Here is a 10,479-nt window from a genome sequence, read left to right as displayed (position 1 = left end):
CAGCTGGAGCCTGGTTCCTATGTTTTCTCCACCTCTGGCCTATGTTTCTGTTTCACTTCATAACTCTGCAACTTGAACCACACTGCCACAGGAATACTGTGAATATTAGTATTTGTGCTGCTGCTCTTTGGAGATGCTCCACCCTCATTCCTGTTATTTTCATGATGATACTGAAGTGGTAATTTATTTATGCAGGAGGATTCAATTTTGAAATGCTGCTTCACATATATGAGCACAATGGAGACTTTTACTCTTTAAAACGTGAACACGGTATTTACATGGTAGACTCAGACCACTGTCTCGGTCTGAAAGCTGGGAAGGAGATGGATCTCCTTTTGAACATTCCCTTGAGTGAAATTAAGGCATAAACAAGGCCAAGTATCAAGATAAGACTATTTATTAAAGAGAGGGAGAATAGAGTAAACGAAACAGAGAAAGGAAGAAAAGGGAGAGACGGGGAAAGAGAGAATGGAGAAAGAGAGAGCAGGAGAGATAGTTACCACACCATGGTCCTTCCTTAGGGCAGAGAGGGAGACTTTCCTGGCCTTCTGCTTCCATCCTCAGATGTCCCCAGTGATGTTACCACCCCCTAGTAAGCTGGTAATAGCCCAGGACTTTTATATTGTTCATCATCGCTCCACCTGGCCCACAACCTCATCACATTACAACGCCTATGTGACTGCCAGGTGTGCTATCTCAGTGGGCAGAGCGACACATCATTCAGGATGATCTGACCTTTGTTGAGACATGCCTCAGTTCTTGATGTAATCATCACCTTCTCAGGTGATTTGCATGTTCAGAGAGAGGCCTCTCTCAGCCAAACTAGGGCCTCTCCCTGATACAGGGGAGGGATGCTGTGGGAACACATACCTACAGACCTTATGAGCATCCTGGAGCCCCTTGGTAAAAGTGCAGCTGAAGATACCTGCACGTAGTGCCTTGCCTTTACATATCTGGCAGTACAATATTTTGCAGACAATAGCATTGACCTGGAATGTGCCCTTAACAAAAGAAGGACATGAACCTCATGGAGCAGGTGCAGAGGAAGACCAAGAAAATTATCAGGAGGCTGAAACACCTCTCCTGTGAGGACAGGCTGAGGAAGCTGGGGTTGTTCAGCCTGGAGAAGGCTCCAGGGAGGCCTAATAGTGCCACTCCAGTACCTGAATGGGGCCTACAAGAAGGCTGGAAAGGGTCTGTTTACAAAGGCATGTAGTGACAGGATGAGGGTCAAGGGTCTGAAATTAGAGTAGATTTAGACTGGACTTTAGGAGGAAGTTCTTTACCATGAGGGTAGTGGAACTCTAGAACACGTTCCCCACAGAGGTATCTGAGGCCCCATCCTTGAAGATAGTCTAGGTCAGGCTCAACAGGTCTCTGAGCAACCTTCACTAATGAAGGATGTCCCTGCTCACTGTGGGACAGTCGAACTAGACAACCTTTGGAGGTCCTTTCCAACCCAAACCATTCTGTAATTCTATGATTCCAGGGACTTCTGTCACACACAGCCTATTCCCAGCATGCCATTATTCTCTTACATTTTTGGATTTGTTCTTTTGTCTTCCTTAGTGATATGGATCAGCTGCATCAGAGAAAATGGTGAATGGTTGCTTTGGTAGTTCAGATCAGGTACATGGCATGTTGTAACATTTAGTTTTCAAGTTACATCACAACCACTGTGTCTATTGCCTACTTTTGAACTTTGCCTGATTCCTAGTGAAATGTTTTAACCTTAGTCTGAGAATGCCTGAGTGAAATTTTATGGTCTCCAATATTAAGAATTCTGCAGGAATGTAGCAAGGCTGGTAAGATGACCTGGACTCTCCTGGCCTCATATATAAGCATTTTTTAAAGCTTGTCTTCCGATTTATTTTTTTGTTGGTTTAATGGTTGTAGGCACTATGGTTTTGTAGGTTTTTTTTTTTTTCCACCTTAGTTGTAGTAATACTAAATGCTGGTGCTGTATAAGAGCTACAACTGTATTTCAAAAATCCAATCATTTTGCCTATTGTCTCTGGTCCTTTGAAATTAGCAAACAACTAGCTGGCGAGTGCACTTAAACAAGAAACGGGCAGTAAATCAATGCCTGCACATAGGTCCCTGAGCTCTACTGTTATTGCAAAAGCTGCAAAATTAAACAAGATTTTTATTCTACTGTACAGATTCAGTTCAGACCAATGGAAGAATGAGAGAGTATTGTCAGTTCTTCAGGTAAATATAAATTTTCATCCCATGCTTTCTGGTTGCAAAACTGTTGCAAAGACAACTGCTATAAAAATGGATCAGATTAACCTTTTTGCCTGTCCTTCAAATCAGTATCATCTTCCCCAAAATACTGCTGCTTGTGCAATACTTTTTTTTTTCCTGTAGCTGTGCCCAGAAGATAGATCAGCCCCAGTAATTTACAGGAATTTATAATTATTGACGAGTCTTGAGGATGCCTTTTTTGAAGGGAATATGAACCCAATTAACCATATACTTGATTATTAAGACTGTCTTCAACTCCCTCTTACTCTAACTGGACAAAACTGTATAGAAAATGTTATACAGTTTTCTAGCTTTTCAGTTTACCAGATTACTTGCAGAAAACAGACTGGCAAAATCATTATAGTTCAATTTTTATAGCTCTCTTGTGCTGTAACTTTAATCTGTATGCAATTACTAAAGCACTGAGTGAAGAAAGCAGCTACTATATGGCCTGCCCTTTCTGATGAATATGCAGTATTACTGTACCAAGTATATATATCCATTTATAAAAATATAATGCTATATTATATAATAATTTAATATGTTTTTACATGAGAAAATGTCATTACAGCATGGAGGTTTGTTCTTCAGAAGCTGAAAGGTACCTATGTTCTGTTTGTGTGTAGTTGGATGACTGCATACCTTTATATTGAAATACCATTTCAATATGCATTTACATAATTGCTAACATACACAGGGGGTTATTCACATAACTATTTGTACAACCACAGGCCATACCATTTTGAACTGTTACATACTCATACAAAGATGTCTGTATTACTTGAGCAGAAAAGAAAAAGAAATGTCAAAACTGTGAGGTAGACATTCCTTTTCCTGCCCTCTTCAAAATTAATTTGATCTAGTTCCCAGGTGGTTTACAGAGGTGAGTTAATGATACAGTATTAAAAATGAGCCTACTGAGCCATGTTCAAAGGCAGCTTAATTTTATACCAATGGCAAGAGGACTTAGACAAAGCAATGTGAGGATCTCTGGACAAAGGAGGACGTTTTATACCTCCAAGTTTAATGTTTACTCTTAAAAAGCACACACACCTGATGCAGGAAAGACAAAGAAAACACTCCTTGTTGTCCATTGGCATTATGTACAAAAGAGAGTTTTAAAATATTCTGTAGAGGTTGGCAAAAGATACCCTGACAAAATATTGGAGGATTTTATATATGAACAGTGAAGTGGCATATACTTGATGCAAATGTGTTTTTTAAAGCTCTGTACATTCTTTTCCTTAAATAGCATGGTTATGGAAAAATAAAGTGTATGCAAAAATCTTTGTATGACTGGAATCTAACTTGCCCAACTACATTTTAAATCCCATAATTATAAAGAACAGGAAAAGCAAGATTACATATTAGGGCAAATATGTGTTAGAGAAAAGATAGAGCTTTTGGTGCAGGCAAGGCACTACATACATACAGGGAAGCCTGCTAGACTTCTCTAAAGGTATATGTAAGATTTTGGCCAACAGTGCATGGATGAACCCTGCTTGGATTCCATGATGGCATTCAGTAACATCCATTATGAAAAATGTAAAAGAACCTCAGGTTTTAAAAGACGGAAATTAAAACTGAAAACATTTTAGAGAAGAGTGGCAAACATGGTATGTAGCTTCTGTATGAGGAGCAGCTAAACACTGTATCCTTAGGCCTGGAAAAAAGATGATTGTGAAGGGAATATTAAAGTAGAATCATTGAATCATTTTGGTTAGGAAAGATCTCTAAGATAGAGTTCAGCTGTTGCCCTAACGCCACCATGGCCACAGTGTATGCGGTTGCTGTGATCAAAGCACAGGACTTAGCACCTTGCCTTGTTAATGGGCCTTGGCCCATTAATCCAACCTCTCCAGGTCCCTCCGTAAAGCCTTCCTACCCTCAGGCAGCTCAATACTTCCAACTTACTGTCATCTGCAAACTTACTCACCTGGTGTTGAAATACGAGAATCCAGAAATATCCTTGGCAGTGGTATTTCTTTTCTTGCTGTTAAGCTCAGTTTTTGGCACACTATGCACACACAGTATTTGGTCATATAATTTGCCTCTTAAATACATTGATTTGAAGAGGTTTCAGCAAAACTGCAACATCACTCAGTAGCTCCTACTCGATCCAGCTGAAACCTCCAAGATCACTCAGCACAAAAAGAACTAGATTGGATGTTTTTTCTTCTGTTTCTATGATTGTAGGAGAGTAAAAGATGAGATTACAGAGTACAATGCATAACTTTATTAGCATCATACAATGAGCACTTTCAATCACTTGGAAATTGCATTTTTCAGAGAAAGCAATTTATAAAAAGCAATATAAAATGCTTGGGAAATCATCAAACCACTCAGCACTACTTTATCAACCTAGAAAGGTCAGTCAATGAAAACAAAAACAGCTCTGCTTTGAAGGATTTTTTGCATCAAGAAACTCTCTTCTGAATGGTATGTGAGCAACAGATTGCATCAGAAACACCAGTGCTTCATCTTATTCTGACAACTGGCTAACAATGAAAGTGTCTTGATCCTCATTAAAAAAAAAAAAAAAATTCTAGGTTTGGGGGACTCACCATGACCCTGGCAACAGCCTTAGCCACAGCTGAGAAATTGTGCCCCCTCAAAACACAGCTCTTAATTGAGGAGTAAGTCATCAGATTGCTGGAGCTGAGTTCTGGTCATGAAGGTCCATACAGGGAGGGACACAGGTGAACACCGTTGAAGAGAATTAGGGTATTGTAGCAGCTGAACAGCTAATTTCTACAGTCCATCACTGCCATGTTGAAAGTACAGTTGTTAGGACAGCTTGGATTCCCCCTCTCTCCAATCAATGTTTTCAGAGTGGTGTCAGTTTACAGTATTGACATTCTTAGAACTATCTAAAGCCACCTTAAGGAGGAGGATCTTCTCCTCGAATAGCTTTGTACTTTGCCATATCTTCTGGGAAGACCTTTGTCAGTTCTTGAATTAACAGACTTTTGAATTTCTGGAAAGAGAAAAAAAACAAACCAAAAACCCCACATATATGTATCCTCTCCACAAACTAAAATACTTTTCCTAGAAATTAACTAGCATTTTCACCTAAGAAACAGAAAGCAGTTGGACCCCTCTGGTAAATTCTGGTACATCAATACCTGACTCATTTTAAACAAAGCTGAAAAAGGACATATCCTCTTGATTTGATATGGAATACCCTCCATCTCCAAAAAGGAACTCACATCTGGCTTAGAAACACATTATTCTTCCTGCAACTTTTAGAAGCACAGGAAAATAAAGAGAAACTTAGAACATACAGAGATAAGTCTACATTCTGCAGCAAACTGTTATTCTCCACAATGATTTTCAGTTTAGCCAAATTACATTCTGAAAAAAAAAAATAAGCAAAACCACCTCTTTCTCAAATCTCACTCGACTTCCTATTCTATTTTTTCAGCAGTAAATCCAGCAGTTACAATAAAGCAGAATGTTAAAGTGCAAGTTCAGAAAACACCAAACACTAACATACCTTAAATACTTCTATAAGATCAACTTTAAGACTAAAATGCTTCTGTAGCACATTTGACATTTGACACATTTGACACATTTGACATTCCAGACTGGAAAAAAAAAATTTGACACATTTGACACATTTGACATTTGACACATTTGACACATTTGACATTCCAGACTGGAAAAAAAAAAATCCCTTCTGTTTCACTTTTTTCTAAGTTTACACACATCACAGTTACAAATCTATAGCAGTGTGAGGTACTCACTAGTACTCAAAACTACAATAAAGAAACCCCAAAACTCTAATACTCTAACCAAAATAAAATCATGGCAGTCATAACTGTGGGATGAGTTACAAGTTTCCTTTCCAAAAGAGATTACATTCACATTAATTGAAGTACAGGAATACAGAGCAATTCCAAACACAAATCACCTACTATGGGAACTAAATAACTGCATAAATAAAAAGCTCCCACATCTTTGCAAAAAAAGAAAATCTTATCAAATACATTAGTACTTTCATTATTTCTGGTTTACCTTCATTGTATCAATTTTTCCTTTTACTTGCTCATTTTTAGCCAAAGCTCGCTCCAGACACTCTTTAGTGTAAAGCTGAGGATTGCGGCCTTGATCTATGTATCTGAAAATAGAAAAGATACTACCTAAATTATCATATCCCTACTACAATGTTCTCCAAAGTAGTTATTCACCTTGCTCTCTCTTTGTCACTACTATTATCTGAAACATACATTTTGAAATCATGATTTAACTAAGTCATTCCAAAAGACAGCTCAAGAAGGACTGGGCTGTGGCCAGCAAACAGCTGTCCTAAAATGCTGTTTTAAATCTGTTTCCAGGAAGCCTGAAGCTTTGAAAAATTTATTAAAAACCAAACAAAAAAATATAACTACCCAGCTCCTCCCAAGTAATAAGTACACATGAATAAAGTGGTCCTTTTCCAAGCAACTGAAAGGGCACTAACCATAAAGCAGCTTAATTAGCACTAGTAAGTAACCCAGTGTAAAAGTACATTTCCAAAATGAAAGCTTACTCACTACAACACTACTTTTGGCAAAGACTATATTATAACCTACATACATAAAGTCAGTACAAAAAAACAACCAAACAAAAAAAAAAAACGATGATCTGAAAAGAGATGTATAATTTATCACTTGTCTTACTCTTATGCCTTCTTTCTCACAGGCTGAAGGTACTTCTTCCTACAGCCTGCCTGCTCACACTCTTGTGAGGCATTGCAAAGCTGGAGTTTAAGTGGAAGCAGTCCTCAGCGAAAATAATCCACGCTGCAAAGACACACTACCTCAAATCACAACAACTACGGCACCAACTACAGCACCTTCCCTTCCACGTACAAAGTTACTTACTCAAAAACTTCCAAAGGCACGCTGATATCATGAAGCTGCTGCCGGCATTTGTCGATATCCTGCAACCCTGTTACCATGAAATTCCTGCAGAACGAAAACGTGTCGTCTTTAGACAAAAGGAAGCATACTAGGCTAACCCTAAACCTGACTCCAGGGCCAGCGACATGAAACCCGGGGTGGGGGACGACCCGGGCGAAACTCCCTGTCGCTCCTCCCACGTTTCGCTAGAGCAGAAAGGTGACAGATCCTCCGGCCAACCCCTGCGGTTCCCTGAGGCACCAAGCTAGGGAGTGGGGGCGGCAGCAGGAGCCTCGCGGCCTGGCAAGGAACAGAGGAATGGCGAACGACGGGTCCCCTCACAATTTCTGGTTGAGCCCAGTCTGGCTGCTAGGCTGGAAATCGCTGACGATAATGCCGAGCTGCCGAATGTTCTCCACGAACTTCTCCAGGTGCTCCTCCAGAGAGTCGAACTTCTCCGCCATGGCCACGGCTCCTTCCTCTCGTCACTTCCGGACGTATTGGCGGAGGGAACGGAAGCGGCTGGGCAAGGCCCATACCACGCCCCCTCGGGAAGAGGCCACGCTCCCCTCCGTGCAGAGCATGCCCTATGTGCCTGAAGCCGCCACTTATCACCGCCGCCCGCCGTCGCGTCCCGCCTTTCGCCGGGGCCAGGCGGAAAGGGGGAGGCGGGGGGCAGCGGCCTCTGCGCATGTCCAATGGTGAGATTTGAAAAGTTACTACTAATTGGTGTGGCGTGCCGGGCGTGCACCGCTACAGGTTAGCGGTTGTCCTGCTGGCGAGCAGGACCTGGGAATCCTGGTGGACAAGTAGTTCACTACGAGCCACTAATGTGGCCTTGTGGCCAAGAAGGCAAACTATTCTGGGGTGCATTAAGAAGAGTGTGGCCAGCAGGTTGAGGGAGGTTCTACTCTGCCCTGGTGTTGAGGATGCACCTGAAGTATTGTATCCAGTTCTGGGCTCCCCAGTTCAAGAGATACCTGGACAGTGTCCAAAAGAGGGCCACAAAGATGACGAGGGGACTGGAGCATCTATCTTAGTAAAGAGATGCTGAGAGACCTGGGGCTTTTTAGCCTGGAAAAGAGAAGACTGAGAGGGGATCTTATAAATGCAAATAAACATCTAAAAGTGGGAGGACACGAGGATGGGGCTGCGCTCTTTTCAGTGGTGCCCAGTGATAGGATAAGGGGCAATGGGTACAACCTAGGACACAGGGGATTTCACTTGAACTTAAGACTTCTTTATGTTGAAGGTGACTGGAACAGGCTGCCCAGAGAGGCTGTGGAGTCTCCTCTGGAAACTTTCAAAACCGGCCTGGACATGTTCCTATGCAACCTGATCTAGATGCACCTGCTTAGCAGGGGGGTTGGACTCGATGATTCCTGGATGTTCCTTCCAACCCCTACCATTCTGTGATTCTGTGTGACTGCTGCATCTACATTTTTAAGTTTCTCTCTGCTTGAAATCTTAAAGACACAGTCTTTCCTGTTAGTCCAGTCCTATAAAACTGCTGCAATTGACTCTGATTGGGGTTTAGTTTTGTTTTTCCAGTTACGCTCTTTGCTATCCTCAACAAATATTAGCACATTGCTTATATTTTTAGACCATTATTTGGCATCTCTCTGCTTCTGAGTGGTTCCTCTTCTTGTGCTGCATAGACATTAAGTCATTCTTTATTTTCAGACCCATTCAAAACATATGCCTGGCCGCAGTTTGATTACACCTTCACCCAGGGGCTCAACTCTAGTCCTGATGATTTGCAGCATGGACCCCACTCCCTTCTTGAAAGCTTTCCAAAAAGGTGGCTTCATGCTTTTTTTTCCCATGCTGCACTTTACTGTAGGTTGGGCTGCTTGCGACTATCCTATCACTTCCCTATGTCCTGTCAAATTCCTCATTAAATTACTTGCCTCATTATCCACAGCTGCAAGCTGCTGCCTGCTGGTACAGGCTCTGGGTTGAAGACTATCACTGTAAAGTCCTTAGCACGAAAGGACCTAACTCATGGGTAAAGGTCATACATGTAATGGGATATGGGTAACTGCATAGATCTAAAGAGCAGATATTTTCCTGCCTGTCACATTGCGCATTTGTGATCAGTAGATACGCTCAGTCCATGCTTGAACCCACTCACAAAGGGAGCCCTCAGACTTACCTCTTGTCTGGTAATGAAAATTCAGACTTGGAGTTCAAGATACCTGGATTTCAGCCCCTCTTTTTTATCCACAAGTAGGAGAGCCTACTAAAAGCCTTGACCTCAGAGGCTAGGCTATGTTTCACAGTGGGCTCCATTTAGTCCCTGTGGATGTTCTACATTGTGAAAAAATCGAGTATTACTTGACCACTGGAAACACGGGGTTTGGCATACCACACAAAATGAAATGGAGAAACCAAGACTGATTATCTGAAAAGGGCTCATTGTTTTCCCCAGCTGTCATATATCTGCTACTTGTGAGTGTATTTGGAAAAATGTGTAAATACAGAAGTGGTAACAGACACAGGTTCGCTTGATAATGGCAGTAACAACACCAAAATTATCTGGGGAATGACAAAATACCAATTCTTATTAAATAATCCAGGTATCCTTTTCCCTGTGGGAAGATTACCTAACATGCTGAAATTCCCATGGCACATTACAGTAACTGTATGTTTTATAAATAGCTTATTTTCAGTGTGTCTGTTTTCACTGTCCAGTAATGTCAGTAGAGAAGAATCTGATGCTTTGATTCACAATGAAGGATTTGGATGAATGTTTGAATTAAGAACTAAACTAGATACTCTATTAAATCAACAGATTTCTGTTCCATAATGAAAATCATCCAAGCCAGCAAACCTTAATTTCTTGGGTGTCTAGTTATATTTTTTTTCCATTCATGATATCAATGACAAGAACAAAGAAGTTATAAAAGCTTTGTCGATTTCTGTTCTGGGTTGCAATGCTAGTAGCAGTAGGAGAACGTTTGGTCTTTGCTAAATATAAAGCACTGGTTAGGAGTTCATAAGATTAGGTACCCAAAATTAAAAGGCAAATGACTGTAAAGAGCACTGTTAAGCAAGATACAGTACTGTGCAAATGTGAAGTTGTAAAAACAGTCCTAGGCTGCAAAAGGCAATCAGTTCTAGACCTTGATGAGTATTATCATCGTATGATAAAATAAATCCATTAACTGTTGATCATCAGTTGCTCACCATTCTTTTTCCATGGTTGGCAGAACGTTCTCTGGAAAGCAGAAGTCCCAGGATTATCAAGATTTTAATGTAAATACTTTGCAGTGATTGCATGAGAGATATTGGTTTGAGGAACAGAATAGATTTTTCTAATATTTAGGAAAGATGAACATAGAATATG

General features: G+C 40.9%; 1 protein-coding gene across 1 annotated transcript; it reads right to left on the bottom strand.

The window, feature by feature from the left end:
- Positions 1-4,502: 4,502 nt before the first annotated feature.
- MED10 (mediator complex subunit 10) lies at positions 4,503-7,597 on the bottom strand. Its single transcript, XM_054381748.1, has 4 exons — positions 7,473-7,597; positions 7,113-7,196; positions 6,265-6,367; positions 4,503-5,224 (listed from the first exon to the last, which is right to left on the bottom strand). Exons 1-4 carry the CDS (start codon positions 7,592-7,594, stop codon positions 5,129-5,131), a joined length of 405 nt encoding a protein of 134 aa, XP_054237723.1. The 5' UTR covers positions 7,595-7,597; the 3' UTR covers positions 4,503-5,128.
- Between the last annotated feature and the right edge of the window lie 2,882 nt (positions 7,598-10,479).

The sequence above is a fragment of the Indicator indicator genome, chromosome 6 (genome assembly GCF_027791375.1).
Source record: "Indicator indicator isolate 239-I01 chromosome 6, UM_Iind_1.1, whole genome shotgun sequence".
NCBI classification, from domain to species: domain Eukaryota; kingdom Metazoa; phylum Chordata; class Aves; order Piciformes; family Indicatoridae; genus Indicator; species Indicator indicator.
The sequence above is the reverse complement of the archived record's forward strand: the minus strand, read 5'-3'. Positions and strand labels throughout refer to the sequence as shown.

Excerpts from the sequence above, each read along its gene's own strand:
- MED10 (XM_054381748.1), bottom strand. The coding sequence starts at position 7,594 with ATGGCGGAGAAGTTCGACTCTCTGGAGGAGCACCTGGAGAAGTTCGTG. Across the intron at positions 7,197-7,472 it reads ACTGGGCTCAACCAGAAATT|GAATTTCATGGTAACAGGGT; the intron begins GTGAGGGGACCC and ends TTCGTTCTGCAG. Across the intron at positions 5,225-6,264 it reads GAAAAATTGATACAATGAAG|AAATTCAAAAGTCTGTTAAT; the intron begins GTAAACCAGAAA and ends TTCTCTTTCCAG.